The 20960-nt window shown below is 45.2% G+C and overlaps 2 protein-coding genes and 1 long non-coding RNA gene across 3 annotated transcripts; 1 reads left to right on the top strand and 2 right to left on the bottom strand.

Moving 5' to 3' along the window:
• Positions 1-226: 226 nt before the first annotated feature.
• Positions 227-3831, top strand: LOC120684988. The gene is made up of 4 exons (XM_039966840.1): positions 227-550; positions 1571-1612; positions 3020-3193; positions 3410-3831. The coding sequence occupies exons 1-4, from the start codon at positions 227-229 to the stop codon at positions 3569-3571; spliced, it is 702 nt and encodes a 233-aa protein (XP_039822774.1). The 3' UTR covers positions 3572-3831.
• Positions 3832-4510: 679 nt separating this feature from the next.
• LOC120684441 lies at positions 4511-6780 on the bottom strand. The gene is made up of 3 exons (XR_005679298.1): positions 6265-6780; positions 5114-5328; positions 4511-5036 (listed from the first exon to the last, which is right to left on the bottom strand). It is a non-coding gene; the product is annotated as an uncharacterized LOC120684441 (long non-coding RNA).
• A 518-nt stretch (positions 6781-7298) lies between these two features.
• Positions 7299-15696, bottom strand: LOC120684379 (sex determination protein tasselseed-2-like). Its single transcript, XM_039966245.1, has 3 exons — positions 15578-15696; positions 15402-15470; positions 7299-8384 (listed from the first exon to the last, which is right to left on the bottom strand). The coding sequence occupies exons 1-3, from the start codon at positions 15604-15606 to the stop codon at positions 7550-7552; spliced, it is 933 nt and encodes a 310-aa protein (XP_039822179.1). The 5' UTR covers positions 15607-15696; the 3' UTR covers positions 7299-7549.
• Between the last annotated feature and the right edge of the window lie 5264 nt (positions 15697-20960).

Raw genomic sequence — 20960 nt, 5'->3', positions numbered from 1 at the left:
TTTACACAACACTCTTAAAGTGTGCTAAGGACTAATGATATGAACACTAACATCTCGGATGGCTTAGAGATGTTCTTGGGTGTGGGTGTGATGTTCCTAGTCTCCAGCAAGCTTCAAATGGCCGGGGGATGGCATATTTATAGGGAGCCCTTTTACAATGCTTGGAAATACTTTCCAATGTCTTCCAATACCTCCCAATGCCTCCCTTTTGTATTGATTTTAATTGATGAAGGGTAGAATAGTAATTGACCCCCCAAAATCCCCCCCCACCGCCTCCTTCCGCAGCGCAGTCGGTCTCGGCCGCATCCGCGTTCCCTGCCGCGTCGCCCTTGCCCTCTCCCCGACGCCACCTCCGCCTCCGACGTGCCGTGCCGCCATCGTCCGTGTCGCTGCCTCCCACTGCGCTGCAGTCGCCCGCGTCACTGCCTGCCATCGCTGCATCCAGCTGCGCTGCTCTCGCCCGAGTCGCGGCCTCGCCCTCTCCCCATTTACCATTTGTGCCTCCGCCGTCGTGAAGCCCGCGCCGCCTCCAATGTCTCCCGCCGCACCGGTAAATCAACGTCGTTCCATGGTCCCTTGCTTCATTCATCTGCACTAGTCCGAATCATTCGCACTGAAACTGAAAAACTGATGATGTCTGTGGCATGCCCATGTGATTCATTCGTATGTACTAGTCTGAAATTTGAATCCTTCGCACTGATTAACAGTCCACCCGTCATATTTTTATGATTGCATCTGCATCCTCTGGTTTCTTTTGTGTGTGTGGTAATTGGTTTCATTGCTCACTGACCCGATCAGAAAAGGGATCCTGAACTCAATGTAATGTGTGTGCTGTTTCGGCTCATTGCCTTCGGCTTAGCATGTTTCATAGAATTTTCAGTAATGCCGAGCTAAATTGTCTTCCTGGATAGTATCACTTATTACTAATTGTAACTGCACACCATGTATTGCATAGAGCTAGAAGCAGTCTGAAGATGACAACTGAACAGGTAGCCTATTGCAAGACCTGGTCTCTGAAGTTGCATTGCTGGTGTCCTGGCATTGGAAATATTTATTATTTCTTAACAACATGTTAATTTTTTTCTTGATATTATGATTGCTTATTAAATAAAGGGTGATATGACTGGCATGGATATGTGAATACTAGATATGTGTTGTAATAGCTTGCATGAGGGAGCACGACCTCTAGCACACAATCAGAATTGTTATGCTTGCTTGCTTACCTTTATTTGCTATATCATTTGTTTGCATGGATCCCATTCATGTTCAATACTTGCACATCCGTTTATTGTGATAGCCTCTTAACAATTGGGGACAAATAAAAGCTTGAATTGGCACTTGAAGAATGCTATTCATGGTTATATTTGGGGATGCTGTAAAGATGAAAGCTATTCAAAATAGCTTTGCTGTTTTAAGATATATTTTAAGAGAAATTATCCCTGGGGGTTGGTTCTTTTTTCCTGTACTGTTGATTGCTTGTAGACAAATAACCTGTTATGCATAAGAAATCTTGTAGGATGATGCAACTATTTGGTTGTGGCATACTAATGTCAGTTTTTTACCGGTGCAGGAGGGAATGCCGGGTCTTGAGTACAATCAAGTTATTAGTAAGGTGTTTGAAAAAGTATTTCATATTCCCTGAAACTATGACATTGAAATTAGTGATTACTATGGATTACATTGGCTTTATAGATAAATAGGTCATGAACCCTATGAGAATGACAATCTGGTTGCTAGTAGCGAGAGAAAGACTTTTGGTTGTTGTGAACTCTCTAGTGTGTGGAATTGTTTCCAGTCATTGATTTAGGCATCTGGTAGATTTATGTCAAATATTTTGATAATTTAGGTTACAGGTAGACCTTCAATTCTGCTACTAAGTACTACAGCTTGTTCATCTGGTAGATTTGTGATATAGCTTCTCTTAATTCATCTTCCATATTTGTCAGTAGCCTAGCTTGTTCTTATCTTAAGTATTAACTCGGATGGCTTCTGTGTTATGATATTAGTAATTGAAACAATGTCTGGGAACTATTGGTGTAGTGGTCCAGGATAACCTTGTCTGCTTGTCAATATGGGCAAATGAGAAACTACTTGTATAGAATCATTCATATTACTGCAGGTAGTTTCTGTATGGTCTTCCTTTTGCTGCTGTGTCGCCGTCTGTGCAATTTGGTACTTTTTCTTGGTGCATAGATTGCAGTTTTTTTTATAATGGCATGTTGATTCTTGACATGCCTTAAGTATTTCGGTTCTTCACTGGTACTTTTAGGATAGGTTTTGAATGATTGTCTATTTATAACTAAAAACCTGAACACTGGAGTTAGGAACTTGGCAAAGGCTTCACAAATGTCATGCTACAAAGAGTGTATGTGAATCGCTCCCTCAAGTGGGTCCATGATTGTTCCCTTCATCCAGTAGCTTCACAAATGTCATGCTAGAATTAGATATGTGGTGAAATTTCATATAGGCGCATAACATACTTTTTGGATGAGTCTCCATGATGCAGAATCCTTCATATGTGGCTTTGTTAGGACTGGTTTTGAGTGATTAGCCGATAGATCCTCCAGACTCTAATATGACCATAAATTTCTGTTAGAAGTACCCCAACCATACTTAGTTGTATTAAAAAAATGCGTATTCATTTATCTGACCAAATTAGCATCAGGTAGTTCCTTTGCAGCCTCATCAATGCTGTCTGCAATTTTCTTAACCTGGTAAATGAACAATTAAAGGTTAATATGACTTTTTCTGGAAATAAAATTTAGAAATTAAGGTACCTAAAAGCTTGATGTTGCACAATGCTAATAAATATTGCAAGCACCCACCACAGAAGGCTTCCTTTGAAAACATATTAGCTGCCAAACATATATCTGCCATTTTTGTTCTTTACTTTCCATGCTATACTCAATTAGTCAATTTGTACTGATTCATGCTATACTCAATTACCGTCACATTGCATTTTGGATTTGTGTTTGAAAATTCGCCAACGTGTCTCGTATCCTGGTACATACCTTTTCAGCTTTGTCACCGTCTAGAGATGAAGCCAGAAAAACGATCGGCTGGAAAGAATATCGTCGGGGGCGTCAAGAAGGTGTCTTCCTTGGCTGCAAAGAAGCAGCGCCCTCTCCAATTCAAAGAAGGACGACGTGGACAATCGAGCTCGAGTTCCGACGATGAAGTGTTAGAAAATAAGGTATTGTTTCTGTTCTAATTTTGCATTAAAGATTTTCAATCAGATAATTCCTTTTGCAGTCCATGAGTTCGCATCTCATCCTAGTAGACATTAGCATGTATATTTTTCTCAGTGTTAGCTTTTACGTTTTATAACCATTTATTTCACTCTTATGGGATAAATGAACTTTATCTGGACAGTCCAACCTCATTCATGAATGCACTTTATCTTGCACAGCTAAAGCAAAGCCTTTTCATTATGGACCTGAGGCTCGAAGAAATCAAAGAGCATGTCGATTCCATGGAAAGGAAGCTCAAGAACCTCCGAAACAATGTGCTCAAGGTGGCTGAGGACATCGGGGGACTCCTAGAATCTTTATTCGACGAACCGATTATTTAGAAGCCTTAGAATACATGGCTAGTTTTATTTAATTTCCTTGTGGCAACGTTATTGGAGTTATGAATAATGTGGGCAGACTTGTACTTGTCCTATAACAATGTCTTTTTCCTCTACCTGCTCTTTTTCTTTTTGGGCACAAAATGCAAAGGCACCCTGCTCCGGCCCTTTTGCATCTTGTCCACCAAAAGTTGTTTAATTATATTACCATGGGAGGTCAATGGAACAAATAATTGTTGGAAGCAGTTAAAAAATATATTGTATGAGCCTGTCTTTATAAAGTTTATTTATAGGTGAAGAATGGCACCCTTCTATTCGGACTCAGATAGCATCAGCTTCTGCACCATCTGATTGTTGTGCTTTGTCCTCACGAGTGCTATTGTGTCCGACAGAGCAGCAGTGGCCTGGTGATGGTGGTGTGGCTCGGCCAGGTTTATGAAGATTACAGCAACTGCACTAGCAATTTGAACCAGCTGTTGCAGCTAACCAAATCCCAGTGAACGTAAATTATTCATCACATTTAGAAGATATGATATTTGAAATGTAATATGGAAGTAGGCAATACTGTGCGCACCAAGATAATGAAAGACAAGAACAATTGGTACAGGAGCACCCAACCAGCCAAGAGAAACCGGGAACAATTGTTGTCAGTGCTATATCTGACAACAAAGTTGAAAAGTGGAAGCTCACCATGTCCAAACTTCATGCAGCTAATTACCTCCACAAATAGCCAGAGAGCGCCAACAAAAGGCTCCAACCTTCTGCACTGGTTTGGTGTGGTGATTAAAACCAAGGTCTATCATCAATTATCCAACAATAAGTGCGCGCTGTTCCTAACAATAAGTTGTACATGTATGCGAATATTGGGTGTCAAATGTCAAGCAACAGCCACACGAAGGTTTTTGTTACCATGTGTCGCCAAATTTTTTTTAAAAAAACACAAGCCAAATCAATCTAGAACCATTGAACCCATGGACCAATCTAGTATGATATTATGATCATACTAGATAAACTACACCTACTCACAATAAGGTTATGAACACGTGTATACATCAATATTTAACTTATTTCTATCAGGACATTCAAAACCTTCTTCCCCAACATGGATACGTCACATGGCACCTAACATCAGGCCAAAGAACAGGCCAACAAGAAACATTACAAAGCCACAATAGAATAAACTACACCTATTCCCCTCACTGATCTTGTTAGCCAGGAGTACCAATTGCTTATTCTTCTCTTCCAGTTGCTTATTCTTCTCCTCCAGGTTCCTCTCTTGTGCCTTTAGGACAAAAACCTTCTCTTTATTATCACTAGACACCATTTCATTTATTTGCTTCAGCTCAGCAATATCCTCCGCTTTGCTTCTCAACTCCCAAACAGCATTACGGAGATCGAAAAGTAAATTCTTCATAAATGTTGTGTGCTCAGGATCAAACCACAGATAGAAGCCACAGTCCCCTTCAGTCTATACATCAGAAATCAAACAAATCATATGCCAAGTCAAATGGACATGCAGGAAAGCAAAAAAAGCAAATTTCTTACCCTTGCTCGGTTGGATCTTTAGTACCTCCGACCTGGATTATCATCACTCCATGAAATCCACCGTGGTGCCTTTCTGTTGCACATACACACCACGGCAGGCTCATAAGATAGAGGGCCTTCTCTGTAGGGCACCGGTGGTCGCGACCTCAGAAGGCCACGGCCACCATGACTGCCTGCACTTATCCTAGAACCTTGCGAGCTCGACTCTGCCATGCCTGCAACAGAAATCACAAAGACAGAAGGACCTGGTGAGTATTCAAAGCTACATCAACAAAAGGAATACATCCAATTATCATCTCATTGTATCCGCAGCAGAGATACTCTTGACTCTTAAGGTCGTTCAGAAACTGAAAAGCCAATTCAAACCACATTTGGTCAGCAGAACCATCAAGCCTATACTACCAAAAACAGGAGTTGCTTGAGTTAGTTATTGAAGCTATCAGAACAAAACAAGTACTTTTTAATTTCTGAATAGATGAATTATTGAATTGTCATGACATTGTCAGAAATCTTGCTCTCTTGTCAGAAAGCAACTGTTTGAAAAGTTCAAGATAAGATACTCAGAAAGAAGATAAGTACATTGGTAGTGCATAAAAAAACTGAAGTTATTTCCTATGATTCCCTGGTCCTAAGCAAACAGTAAAGCTACATGAACGAATCTGAATGTACATCATGATAATGAATTACAATGGTAATTTAGCAGAATTACAACTTCTGAGCTCCAGATGTTGTCTACTGGTTTAATTTTCCTAATCATCATGTACATTAAAACAAATTTGCCAGTTCAATCAAATTCAGAGGAAAAGAAGTTTGAAAAACAGGTAACATGCATAACTGTATTGCTCTGCTTTGGGCTTGTTTCACTGTTTCCACACACCACATGCATAGCATCATCGAATGTACTATGATCACTACTTCAAGGCTTGTTTTTTATACAACTTAATATTGGCACATGATGTACCAAGAATCAATATACGCACATCTTCAGAAAGTTTATAGTTTATCAATTATCAGATTTTCAGCAGTTCGAAATAAATATTCAGGTTTGGTATTTCAACTTCCAAGCGACTCATTCATGGTCATGGGATGGCACGAACATGTTGCAAGAATACTGGTCCACACAAAGCAATGCGAGGGGACGGCAAACTCACCAAAATTGGAGGATGAAGTAGAAGGCGCTTCCTGCCTTCGGGGACGACCACTGCAGCTCGAGCCGGGTTCGCCAACGGAGCAGGGCCAAGCAGGTCGGGTGCCGAGGTTGGCGAGGTGGAGGCGGGGGAACGGAACGTAGATGCTGTGGATGGCGGCACACGAGTTGATCGCCACGATGTGTGGAGTTGATCCGGATCTTGTCGGTTGATGAGCCAGCGCTGAGGGTGGTGACGACCTTCTGGTCCTCGCCGGGCAAGCTAGGGAGCACGGTGCCGGGGAGGAGGCGCAGGAGGTCGCCGCGGGGGGATCGGTGGATTTGGGGGCGCAGGAGGTCGCCACCAAATCGCCAGTGGAGGAGGCGCAGGAGGTCGCCGCGGGGGGATCGGTGGATGTGGGGGCGCAGGAGGTCGCCGCCAAATTGTCGGTGAGGAAGAACCGGCTCGGTGGATGTGGGGGAGGCGCAGGAGGTCGCCCCCAAGTCGCCGGTGAGGAAGAACCCTAATGCGAATAATCATGCTCCCTTATTATCATCTCAAATCATTATTTTTGGTAATTGTGAATGTACCCTTTTACCCTTGATTGAAAAAGAAAACTACAAAAAAGGACTTTAGAAAATATTCAATTATAAAATAGTCTTCTAAGGTATTCATAGTCACGCACGGACCGAGAAATTTTCTTCTTCTATTATCTAAAAAATCCACAGAAATTTCCAAGATGTCAAGTACTCTCCATCAAAGGCACTAATCACATTATTATTATGTAAATGGCTGCTATGTTTTTCAAACATATGTGAACAATTTAATGCTAGCTTGGACCATGGATAAGTGGCGTAATGCGATCCAATATTGTCCGCTTAAGATTTGGATTAGAAACCCCGGAAAGTATCTGATGGTGTTGAGCTGCAACGAATGCGAGTGAAAGTCTAAACTCTGAACATTGGGCGCATGTTGTTGTACTAAAAGTCCCATGGTCTTTCTGATTGAAAATAGAACATCTAGTACATTTGAGGCTTCACAGGTCGCAACTCCTCCATACTAAGAAATCATTAATTGGAAATCCACAACCTTTTCCTAGAGAATCCACTAACTTTTCATGGATTCAAAAGTCACTGACAACCCTCCTAAACCAAACCACGATCACAACAACTCACACATTCTCTTTCTTCTTCCTGACGGTTAGGTGCAGTTTTGTACAAGGAAATTAACACCAACAGAAAAGCAGCAAACACGCCACCCACCTCAAGCTCAAGTTCATCATCAACAGGGATCAGCTGCGGCCATTAATTCAGTCCTGTGGCTTCGTAGGGAAGGGCAGGTTCATGTTCTTGTAGCTCGTGAATCCGCCGTCGACCACCAGGTTGTACCCGGAGACGTACTTGGCGTCGTCGGAGGCGAGGTACACGGCGGCCCTGGCGATGTCCACCGCCTCGCACGTCGCGCCTCTCAGCTCCCCGAGGCCCCTGATGATGGCCGCCACCTTCGCCTCGTCGGCGGCCCCGCCGAGCAGCGCCGAGAACTGGCCCACCACCATCGGCGTCGGCACCGCGTACGGCGAGATGCAGTTGACGCGGACGCCGAGGCGCGAGAGCTCGGCGGCGGCGGCCTTGACGATCCCCGCAATGGCGAACTTGGACACCGAGTACGGGTACGTGCCGAGCCCGCCGAGGACGCCGCTGATGCTTGCCATGCACAGGATGGACCCGCCGCCGGCGGCGGCCGCGGCCGGCGGCGCCATGACGCGCGTGGCGTGCTTGATCCCCGCCAGCGTCCCGCGCACGTTCACCGACATGACGGCGTCGAACTGCGCCAGGTCCAGGCTGGCCAGCCGCGACGTGCCCGGGGTCAGCGGGCCTACGACGCCGGCGCTGTTGAGCATGACGTCCAGCCGGCCGTGCCGCGCCACGGCGGCGTCCACGGCCGCGGCGACGCTGTCCTCGATGGCGACGTCGCAGGGCACGAAGTGGGCCTTCGGGCCCAGCTCGCGCGCCGTCTCGCGGCCCAGCTCGGAGTTGATGTCCACGAGGATCACGGCCCGCGCGCCCTCCTGGATGAACTCGTGGGCCGCTGCCTTCCCGAGCCCACTCGCGCCCCCGGTCACCAGTGCGACCTTCCCCTCCAGCCTGTGCAGAATTAAGTGCTTGGTGTCAGAATTGACTGCGAATTGAATATTACAGCCTTGTTGGGTTGATTAGAAAAATGTTCATTGAAACTTGCACAAACTAGTTAATTAAGAACTTAAAGGCAAATGACAAAGATATCCTGTGAGCATTGATGTGTGAAAATATCCTGTGTAGAAGTAAAAGAAAATACATACAGGCAGAAAAATGATGCTTTCTTTCTTCGAACTAAACGTTGCATTTTTATTCTTGTGTGTGAATTGGGATGGAATTTCAAATACTTTGTGTAATGAGTTTAGAGCATCTTTCTCTTCTTCCTAATACAAAGATACACACATCTCCTGTTCATTCATGAAAAATAAGTTTTGAGCAGCTAAGACTGACTTCAACAGATGATGCATTTGCATTTTTGCCTCACCAAACACTACTGTGCACGCGCCTGAGCGGTTCCAACAAGCGGAAGGCAATCTGCCTTCGAGGAGAGAGGCGAAGCAAAATTGCATCGCCTCTCTCCTCAAACGCATCCGGCCGGCCGGGGGCGCGCGGCGGGGCCAGCGGAGGTGCGTCGGCCAGGCCAGCGGAGGTGCGCGGTGGCCAGGCCGCGGTGGCATGCGGCGCCTCGCACGAGCCGGCGCGGCCCTCCCCTGCTGCGGCCCTCCACTCGCACGACCCGTCCGTGGCTTCGGTTGAGGCTAGGGGCGGCCGGAGAGGGGTCCTCCGTGGAGCAGTTGCTCCGGCGGCGGCGGTTGGCGGTGGCGGCGGGGTTCCGGCGAGGGAGGGGTGGCGTGGGGTGGCCGGGGAGCTTCACCGGTTCGAGGTGAAGCTTGACGCGGGGTCGGTCGGGGTTGGGGATGGGAGGAAGGGAGGGCTCCGCGGCGAGCTCGAGCTCGCGGCGGCAATGGCGAGGCGAGGGATGCCGGGCCGCACGCCGGAGAGGGAGGCCGCCGCCCCGCCGAACGCCCATGACGCCGCCGCGCCTCTCGCCCAACTCGGCGTCCATCCGAAGCAGAGGGAGAGCAGCCGCCCGCCGCCATGCCCGAAGCAGAGGAAGAGCCAACCGCCCGCCATAGCACAGGGAGAGCAGAGCTGCCCCTGCTTGCCTCACCGCCCAACACCGCCGCTGGAGGCCCGTGTGTGGGCGCCGCCACCGGGCAGGGCCACCGCCGCTGCCGGAGGCTCGCGCGTGGGTGCCGTCGCGGCCTTTGTGGCCCTCGCGTAGCCACGCCGGCCGCCGCCAGAGAGAGATTGGGAACGAGAAATGGAGCGGCGTGGCGGAGAGCGGCGGCGCGCGGCGGCCCTCGACGGAGGAGCGGTGTTCGCGTTTGCCTCATGTCTGTCTCGACTGTGCACGCGATGCAAATATGATTTTGCCTCTCCAAAATGCAATCTCTTGTTGAAGTCAGTCTAAGAAGACAGGGTGCAGACAGTGTCAGATTAAACAATGGGTGGGTTGGCCGTTGGTCGACAAATCCAGGACACCCTCGCGGGTGGTTAACGGGAAGATTCTTGGCATTGGCAAAAGGAGGGCTGACTTACCGGCGGCAGCAGGGCGCTCGCTGTTCTTGAAAGCTGCCGTGCTTCCAACCAAGGAAAAACTTACCGGCGGTAAACCATTTATGGGACGTTACCGGTAACGGTAAAACACCGAAAACTGCCGGTTTACCATTCGGTAAACCAATTCAAATTTGAAACCACCGAATTTCGTATTTTTCGACCGGTTTTCGTTGTAATTTCGGTGGTATTCTCTGAGTAAGTACCGAAAAATGTTGACCACGATAAAAAATAACAAATTGTGTTAAGAGAAGTGTAATATTTTCAGAGAATTATATCTAATTGTTATATATAATAGTTCAATATGCATAATGATTTTCTTACAAAGCAAATATTAATAGAATTGACGTAAAACATATGTATATCAAATTATCAATACAAACCACAATCCAAATGCAATAAAATATAGGTGCAACTTGTTAACACAATTTATAGGTTCAAATAAAATATAGGTTCAAATAATACAAGTCTCAAATAGTTAACACAAAATATACTCTAAAATTTTTATTTCGGTGTTTTCCCATAGGAAAACCTTACGACCGACCGAAAATTGTTGATGACTCCCATTGTAACGTCGAATCCTATAAAAAGGAAAAAATAAAATGGATGAGAAGATGTAAAAGAAATGAATGCAAGTGAGAAAATAAGATGTGTTACCTACATACTTAGGTACTCATTCGGAGGGATCTTGCTCCGGGGGATATTCCTGATAGTACATGTGAGGATTTCCATATGGGAGGTATCCTTGATAGTACATATGGGGATATCCATATAGAGGACGCGGAGGGACAGCCATCGGATGTGGTTGTGGTGGCCACAGAAAGGAGGGTGCCGACGGATAGCTGTAGGTGGAACTGACAGAGGTAGAGCTACCATCATCCTCACCGTCGTACGGGCCTAATGGACGAGTATTGCTTCTTGTGTGACGTTGAGAGCTGGGTGCTCCATGATCTTGATCTTGTGTGGCATGGGTGAAGGCAGTCTCTCCCGTAAATCTCATAGCACCAGTAACAGCACCACTAGTAGAAGCACCACCACGATCATCCCCATCATCATTGTCATTGTCATCACCACCCTCATTGCCATCATCATCACCACCACCACTACCACCATGTCCATCATCACTAGGCTCTGGTGTGCTATCGTCAGTGCCAATGCTTTCCTCCTCAACGTCACCCTTTCTTTGTTTTTTTCGTTTAGACCGACTTGGATGAATTTTGGTCTTTCTTTTCCCCAGGTGGGTGTCACCAATATTCTCTCTGGCCCAATCATCAACATTTACTGGCTCACCCACCCTACGTGCGAGGTCAGTCAAGATCTGAGCAGGCACAGGAGGGTCGGCAAAATCAGAATCTTCATCTAAGGTTGGTGCTCTATTTGATCTACCATGCTGCATCCATTCTTCAATTGGCCTGGTCTGCCGATACAATGAGAGATCCATGAAGCTAGTAGCAGGATCGAATTCATTTGCCTCAACCGTAGCTGTTGCACGCTGAATACGAAGCCGAAGGTTGTAGTGCACATATACCAAATTATGGAGCTTCATGCTGCTTAACCTGTTGCGAAGTTTTGTGTGAATAAAGGCAAAGGAACTCCAATTCCTTTCACATCCACTTGATGATGCGCATTGAGAGAGTAGTCGCTTAGCTGCTATCTGAAGATGTGGTGTTTCTGAACCAAACATAGCCCACCAACTAGCTGGAGAAGTGCCTCTATCTTTTGCCATCCTCGCAGCAAGGTCAGATGAGAATTCTCCAAGTTTTCGACGAAAGAGCTCATACTCTTGTAGTGCACGTGATACTCTGTCGATGTCAAAAAGTCTCTCCAGCCCTTTCCGAAGGTCTCCAAAGACATTTTCTGATATTCCAAACGCATAACAAGCATATGGGTGTACGGCACAAGCAGTGTGCGCATACGTACCTTCGAACACACTAGCCAACCTTCTGTCAACAATTTCCATGATCCTGTCACACCTTGCCATATCAGAATGGAACCGGCTATGATATGAACGCTTGAGGCTGCCGTACTCCATAAGAGCTTCACCCAAAGTTGGAGTCTTGTCTTGATCAGCAAATCGCAAAAAAGAATAGAGAGGCTCCACATCATTAATAACATACTGCATGTTTGCCCACCACTGAACAGAGGTCATGCAATCGAATGCATACTTGCCTGCTTCAGTCTTGTAGTGGCGTGATGATCTATATTCGGTTGACATCATCCATACCATAAATTGATCTTTCTTCTTCATAAAACTCTCCAGAAACATATAGTTAGTGCCAAATCTTGTTGCATTCCATTTAACTAGCTCCCCACCAGTGGCACTCTTAAACATGGAGTGCACACTATTAGAATTGTATAACCATTGACAAATATATTGGGCACTCTGAATCATGGCCTTGTGATCATCCCACTTTCCAATATCTTTGAGAATGAGGTTGATCGTGTGGGCAAGGCATGGCTGCCACACAATGTGAGGGTACTCCTCTGCCAACAGCTTGCAAGCCTTCTTAAAGTTGCTGCCATTATCAGTGACTATCTGAATCACATCTTCTGGCCCTATATCATTCAGAACAATTGTTATCTCCTGCAAGTTGTTGAAATCCATTAGAAAACTACAAATTCTTACAAATGTCATGACTCATGATCCATTAGAAAAATACAAATGGTTACCTTAAGTATGAGCTGATGATCTTATATTTTTCCAGTTACATCAGTAGACTTCCAGAAGTACATCATTCCATTACAATATACCAAGAAGTTAATTACGCTATTGCGAGAAATACCGGTCCATGAATCACATATGATAGTGGCACCATACTCAGGGAACTCTTGCTTCCACTTGTTGATCTCCTTCTTTATCTCCTCCACGTTCTCTGAAAGATATTTTCCATCAATGTCCCTCCCAGTTGGGATCGTGACCCCAGTACCTGCATGCAATAATCACATATGATCCGAGATGTAGAATACAAATTGGCATGCAATAATAAATGATTATTTACCTTGTTTCTGTGTCTCTATGATGGCCGCCCTAAAGTAAGGGTCATCTACCTTCCGTCCAGGAATACCAACGGAGTGGCAAGCCTTTGACCACGCCCTACCCAGCAACTCTCTCGCAGTCCTCCCCTTAGACGTCCAAGGCCCCGTATCAATCCTCTGCTGCCTCGGTCCGGAAGCAGTAGCAAGGTTATAGTCCCTTGCCCGCTCGGGGATATGTGACCGACTCCTAGGAAACAACCTCCCAATTTGTCTAGAGCCACCACCTGGATCTCGTGCCTAGCCTGATCTAGAACCACCACCCCTCTCATACCTTGGACCAGCCCTTTGCCTAAACTCATACTCTTCCCGTGAATGTCTCAAAGCTTGCTGCAACTCATCATCCTGCTCTTCTTCTTCTTCCTCACCTTCCAAGTCAACATATTGAGTACTTCGAGCTGCAGCATCTCTCCTACGCCTATCTTGTTGTCTTTCATACTTCTTCGCCTTTATCTTGTCCAACTCGCTAATGAAAAAGTTCTTCACCGCGGGGGGAACCGAAGGGCAATCAATAACATCATGACCTCTATGTGCCAAGTGGTCCTTGAACCATGTTGCCCCTCCACCGCTCTTTGATGTGCCACAATACTTGCACTTGAAACCCGCTCCCCTTTTTTCTCCATGCTCCCAAACAGGGTCAACCATTTACCTGCAACGGTGCAACATTCATACACATACACATGCATATTCACAAACCAAAAATACATGCACATTCTCAATTTGTCATACACATGCATATTAATTTTCACATTTGTACTCATACACATACATAACAAAACATGAATAGCAAATACATGCACATTCTCGTTTTCTAATCCATAAAAACATTGTATACTTCTACTAATACTTATATTACACTACTTGCTACCATAAAAAAATTCAAACAAAAAAAAGCCTTACCCACAGTAGCCGGATCCGGTCGGGAGGGAGAAAAAACCGGTCAGAATCAGAGGTTTACCGGCCGGAACGTCCGGAAAACCGCAAAAATCGGAGCAGGCGGAAGCTACACGCGACCGGCGACGAAATCCGGCCGAAACACCCCGATTTCTGCTAAGGAAATGGCGGGAACGGCCGGCAGCGGCACCGGCGCCCGCGCCCGCCCAGAAACCGCTTCTGCCGGTCGGAAACCGCCTCCACGAGCGCGGAAACCGGTGGGATCCGGTCGGAAATCGCCGGGAGACAAGGAGGGAGCAGCTCGGGTGTGGGAGGACTGGAGGAGGAGAAATGGGGAGGATGACCGGCTGCTCGGGGCGTGCGAATGGATAAGGTGAGTGCGTCAACATTAAAAGCTCAGTTTCTTTTTTTTACACAACATATGAGGTTACATTTCAAAAAAAAATATTAGTCCAAAATGCTCATAAAAATGTTTAGTTTTTTATCAGATTTTTATCCTATTTTATATAATTTTTTTTGAATTTTTCAAATTTAAAACCGGTAAATGCGAAATCACACCGAAATTCGTTTCTCGGACACCACCGGTAACGGTAAATTTTCCGGTAAACCGGATTTACCATTCGAAATTTTTTCCTTGCTTCCAACTCACGAGCAAACGTACACGCGGGCCCACACATCCCTCTCTCTCTCATGTGCTATGACCAGGGTTTACCTAACCGGTGGGAACCGGTCCGGTTTGACCGGTTACCGATCAAACCGGTCCGGTCCGGTTCCGGTTTGGGCCGGTACCAAACCGGCCCAAATTCAAAATTTAAATTTAAATTCAAAAAAATGAAAAAAGTCCCAAAAAATATTTCAAGGTGCGACGAATCTAATGGTGTTAAATTTTCTCAAAAATTCGTTCATTTAGTATAGTTTGCGGGGATTTGAAGTTAAACATAAAAAAACGTGCATACAAAAGTATACAAATACAATGTAAAAGTAGTACAAAAAAGGATTGGATGGTTCATTTAGACTAAAACATGTTATACAAACATTCATTTAGTATACTTTGCGGGCATTTGAATTTGGCCGGTTACCAGTCAAACCGACGGGTTAGCAGTCAAACCGGCCGGTAAACCGGTCAAACCGGCCGGTTCCCAAATGCGCCGGACGATTTGAATTTGCACTGGGATTTGACCGGTTTCTACCGGTTTTCGGTGAAACCGGTCCGGTTTACCGGAACCGGAGTGCTCCGGTTTGGGGTGTCCGGTTGGGAAAAAAAACCCTGGCTACGACTAGACTCTCTCTCTCTCCTCTCTCCGGCTCTCTCTCACTGTCTCACTGAGAGGCTGAGATCAATCACATGACACAACAGTGCCGGTTGCTGCATTAAAACCTGCATGCCGTCCTGGAATCTTAACACCCTGGAGAGATCTCATTAAGCCAATAACACCAAAGTTTCTGCACTAAATGGTACTCCTATCTAGTAGTAATGCCTTATGTAAGAGGATGCATGGTGCACTAGTATAGTGAGTCACTGAGTCTGGTACTTCCTCTCACCTTCCTTTGGCGGCCGCCGCCTCCGACAGCCACCGCTCGCCGCCGGCCATCACCGGAGCCGCCCTTCTCCTGGAAAGATCAACGGACCACAGCGACAGAGATTCCGCCTGTCAGTTGCATGCTATGTACGTATAGCACAATTACGGGAAAAAGTGGAGAATGGATGCGATGAGTACCTAGCTTCGCCGACGAACCGGTGCATCATGTCGACCTGCTCTTCTTGGTTCTCGTTCTTCCTTGCTAGTTGAGACTAGAGAGAGGATGATGGCTAGCTGCTGTCGTGTGTATGAGAGAGGATAAGGGATGTTGGAGCGTCTGGACCTTCAGCTACTGCCTCTTTATATAATAACTAGAAGAGCTTGTGGCCACCCCTCTCTCCCCTCTCTCATGTGCAGGTGTAACCAACCACCGTATTTATTAATACATGGACAATTTGGTGACCTAAGAAAATTAATTCCTACTAGCTAATACTTTAGCTTTGTTATAATCAAATTAGGTCAACTTTAACTAAATTTATAGAAAAAGATAATAATATTTGCAATACCAAATTTATTCCATTGAATCCACCATTAAATATACGTTGGCAATGCATATGCTGGTTAGTAAAGTTCTTGTGCTATTTTTCTATAGATTTGGTCAAAGTTAGACAAGTTTAACTTTAGATAAACCTAACGCGCACTACTAGAAAACATGCCAAAGGTCCTGGCCAAAGGTACCAGCTGCTTTTGCAACCGGTACTGATGCGTGGCGATCAAAGGTAAGGAGTTTGGTACCGGGTTAAAGCATTCCAGCCTCAAAGGGAGAATGATGAGCTGACAAGGGCATTAAAGAATCCGGAACACTCTGGACGAGCCCGTGGCATCGGCGTGGTCCCATGGAAAGTTGCTTGGGCCGGAGATTCCTCTTACAAGACTCACCGAAAGAGCAAAGCCAAACAGGAAGAGAAATTTCGTGCCATACAAGAAGAGATGAACAGGAAGTATGCGTCCTTGGAATCTCAGATGGACGCCAGGGTTAATGAGACAGTGCAACTAGCTCTGAGGCAAAGGGCCACTGCTGGGTCGCACCCGGATGTTGTGATAAACCCGGCCTCTCAGCGACGCAGCAACTGTGCATCCACGGCGGTGCCCGACGTACAAGCAGAACAGCACCCCAGATTGAGCCAACGGCGGTAGATGACCAGAGGTATCCAGTGGATGATGTCACCATGCCGACACCGTGCGAGCTTCATGTGCGAGCAAGAAATATATCCATTCATGTCGCATACGGGTCAGCCCTGCCCCTGAATCCTTCTACTACAATTCATGGAAGGCCGATACCCCCTGGCTACACCTCCGTCACTGTCGAGCAGATAGTTGGAAACAATGAGGATCTTGAGCTCGACTTCGTTGGAGGGGATGGAGAGAAGACATTGGGAGATGCATTGCACGGGGTCGTTCTACGGCGCAAGGTCGACATCAAACTTCCTGCAAACACAACGGCTCCCGTGCAGACCGATCGCCCGTCTCCGCGGCCTCCCTCACCGCCGTCCCCACAACCACCTCCTTCACCACCGTCTCCACCGGCGCAAAGGGCCACGAGTACTCCAACTCCTCCTACACTAGAAAAAGAAAAGAAAAAGACAGCATCCCTCCCAGCGGCTGGACCCTCAAAGAAGAAGCAGAAAATGGTCGAAAGAAAATTAACCTACGAGAAAACCACTGAGGAGTTGGAAGAGGAGACTGCTTGATATATAAAAGAACAATTGAAGCCTAAAGTCCCCCCTCCAACGGAAAAGGTACCTCTAGAACTAGGGAAAAATCTTCTCGCAAACCTAGACAACCCACCAAAACCAAAAAGCTTACCCTCGAACTATGATCGTACTCTGACAAAGGCACACAAGGTCAGAAATCTGAAGAAAAAATGTGGCAAGACCATTCCTCAGCTTGGCACACAACAAAAAGAACTCGAGCCCCTTCGGGTGCCAGGGTTGCCACTCCTACACCCGACGGATGTACAACTCCAGGCAGACCTACAGGCCGCGATATTTCTTTCTGAAACTGGATTAACGCTAGAGGAGGCAACGGGGCAAGTGGAGGCGGAAATCCCTGTCGCTCCCGTTCTTACTCCATTCCAGCATGGAAAACCTTTTGTCACTGAGGAAGAGGAGAAAAGTCTAGGCACGCAGATGTTCAATTTGCATAGATGGTACCTGCGAATGTCGAATGACGAAGGGAAAATGTTTGGAGTCAAGTTCGTGACCATGATTCTTCCGCGGGGAGGACGACTTCTGGGTGTACTTCGAAAATTTATATCACATTTACCATCGACAAGCCTTCGATGCCTCTATCATCGCCATTTGGATTTTGTAAGTATCACTTACCTCTACATTAATACTTTTTGTTAACAAGAACATAATTATATGTGTGCATTATAAAATTTCTATTGTATCGTTTAGAAGGAGACCCAAAGAAGCCGAAAACATGGATGGCACCATCAGATCGGCTTCAACCAGAAAGTGCTCAACGAAAATTACAAGGAAACGTACCAAAACATGTACCATTCGTTGACTAGGCAAAATTAAAAATCCTATATATTCATACCATACAACTTTGGATAAGTCTTGGTCGACTCAATCCTCTATTATATTACTAAATAAATACTAAGTCGTCTAATGCATGTATGTATATATCATATCTATATCTACAGTTATCATTGGATTTTACTCATACTTTCCGTAGAGACCGGCAATCTTATAGTCTTTGACTCAATGAGAAATCCAAAGTACGCAATCCAACATATCCAGACCCCTTGAACAGGTAAGTTCAGTTTGCACAATCAAATCCTTTTTCTGTTAATAACAATTTCTGAATATCAAACTTAACTTTGAGCATAGGGTTTGGAAAATTTTTGCAAAAAATAACAAAGGACGTGGTCAATGGAGGCCCGAACTGAACGTTAACATGGATTATCCGGTATGTTGATTCATAAAGATTTGTCTAGTTAAGTATATAATCCCAAATTGTTCTAAATTGAGTAATTTATTTGTTTCTGCTTAAGTGTGCGAGACAACAACAAGGAACTGATTGGTGCGGGTACTACGTATGCGACTACTTGCACATCATGACTCCATGCGGGAAGGATACTGATGAAGACACGAGAGTACGTCCAAACCGTTCACTAGTATATTTTCATAATTGTACTAATGCACATGATGTTAATCCTTTTTTCCTAAATGATAGATGTCTCAAACGGGGGATGAATGTTACTCTACTAATCGGATCAACGCCGTGTGCGAGCAGCTCGCTGGATTCATTTTGAACGAGATCTTGGATCCTAGAGGTGAGTTCTACCACGACAGTCACATCCATAGAGGACTTCCATCGAGCTCCTGAGGGGACCAGTAGTTGGACTACAAACATGACTTGTACATTTGTAAATATTTTTAAACGTTATGCTTTGATGTTTGTAAATTTGTAAATATATTAGTTCATCTAATTAGCTTAATTATATGCTCGCATTTCACTTTTAGTTAGTTTCAAATATTCTCTGAAAACGAACACGAACGACCAATGAACGTATAGTACTGTAGAGCTTGAGTGCGTTTAGCAATTATAAAAGAATAAACAGTAATAAATATAACAAACAAAACTGGATTTGGAAAAAAAAGGAAAAAAGTCATTGGTACCGGTTGGAAAGACCAACCGGTACCAAAGGGGCTGCCACCTTGTGTTAGCGTGGCAGCCTCTTTGGTACCGGTTGGTCTTCCCAACTAGTACCAATGGAAGCCTAAGGCACCGGTTGAAAAACCCGGTGTCTAAAGGCGTGGCCATTGGTCTCGGTTTGCGGGAACTGGTTGGAAAACCGGTGGCTAAGGGTGTTTTCAACCGGTTCTCATGGCGTGTTTTCTAGTAGTGACGATATGTAAATAAAAATGGAGGGAGTACTTTTTGGTCCATGCATGCCATTGGGTTCATCACTTCTTGCAGGAGGCAGAATTGAAGGCTAACTAAGGCTTTGTGATTGATTCTCTGAAGGCCACTGTGTGTGCATGAGTGTGACGGAATTCGGCTGTTTGGACTGTGGAATGAAAAGGGTTGTTGGATCGGAGAGAAGACCAATCAATCAGACTGAAAAGCACAATGCTTGTGCCCCCTTATCATTCTCTTGTTTTGTCCAGCTGTTGACGAGAGAGCTGCCGATGGATCTTCCACTAATTTATGCTGATGCAGCAACAAATTATTTGCATTATGTACGTGTACTATACATAAGTACATGCCATGTGCAACATGGTGGTCAATTCACTTAGGGGGCGTTTAGTTCCCAAAGGTGAAAATTTTTGGGTGTCACGTCAATGTTTGACCAGATGTCGGGAGGGTTTTTCGAACACTAATTAAAAAACTAATTTCAGAACTCACTTGGAAATCGCGAGACGAATCTTTTGAGGCCTTTGACCGCATCATTAGCACATATGGGGTTACTGTAGCACTTATGGCTAATCATGCACTAATTAGGCTCAAAAGATTCGTCTCGTCATGTACATCCAAACTGTGTAATTAGTTTTGTTATTTAATTACATTTAGTGTTTCATACATGTGTTCAAAAGGGAGGTGAAAATTTTTGGGTGAAAATTTTTGGTAACTAAACGGCCCCTTAACTGACCACCACAAATTGATGAGTGGAGACCAGCACTGACATATACACAAAGAAAATGAAGAGAATACAGACAAAACATATATCAGCAGTTCGCTAACCAAGCTTGTGTTTTAACTTCTAAATACCAAGTGAGGGTAACAGGGATTTAAATACTGTTGTTGAATTATGACTACAAAATTTCATTTCTTTGCTAGCTCATCATAATTTGGATGAATAAGCTCGTGCATACAACTCAAAAAAGTGGGGAAATAATGTGTACGTGCTTGTGTACATATTATATACAACCTGCTTATTCTATGACCAATTCACGCATGCACGCTTGGAGATAGAGACGTCCAAAAGAACTCCTATGGAAACACATCGACTTCCAAGACTTTGCTGATTACTTGTGCGAATTATAAGCAGGTGTGTGGTCAAAAAGTTTGACACTTTGGAAAAGCATTAGTGCTTTAAGCAGAGGCGGAAACTCAGGACATAACAATAAATAAAAGAGGATTTCTCGAAGAGTAATTTCGCATTGCCATGTCGACACATAATTTTGCATTAGCTGAACATCCGCAGGCAGCATATTTTTTTAGAGAATGTTCCGGTCTTGAATACTCTCGAGAGAATGTCTACAGCCAAATGAGGGATCGGACCCTCGAGTTACAAGAGTTCTTAGAATCTAAACCGCAAACGAAAAATTTCCCAAAAACAAGAGAAACTAAAGAACAAGGATAGAAAGCTAGAAGGCTAAACTTCGACCTTCTTAATTCGTTCCTGCTTCAATCTTGCAGTGTCTTCACACAACACCAATCCATCACATTCGTATACTTAGAAACTTGATCTCCGGATCATCTGTGCTTGTCATATCTCTTCACATAAACCTCCGCCTGCTGGTATGGTAGCGTATCGGCAAAGCCTCCATGAAGGATAGTTGCGCCG

This window comes from Panicum virgatum, chromosome 8N, assembly GCF_016808335.1.
Source record: "Panicum virgatum strain AP13 chromosome 8N, P.virgatum_v5, whole genome shotgun sequence".
Taxonomy (NCBI): domain Eukaryota; kingdom Viridiplantae; phylum Streptophyta; class Magnoliopsida; order Poales; family Poaceae; genus Panicum; species Panicum virgatum.
Note: the sequence above shows the minus strand (reverse complement) of the source record. Positions and strands in the feature narration are given on the sequence as shown.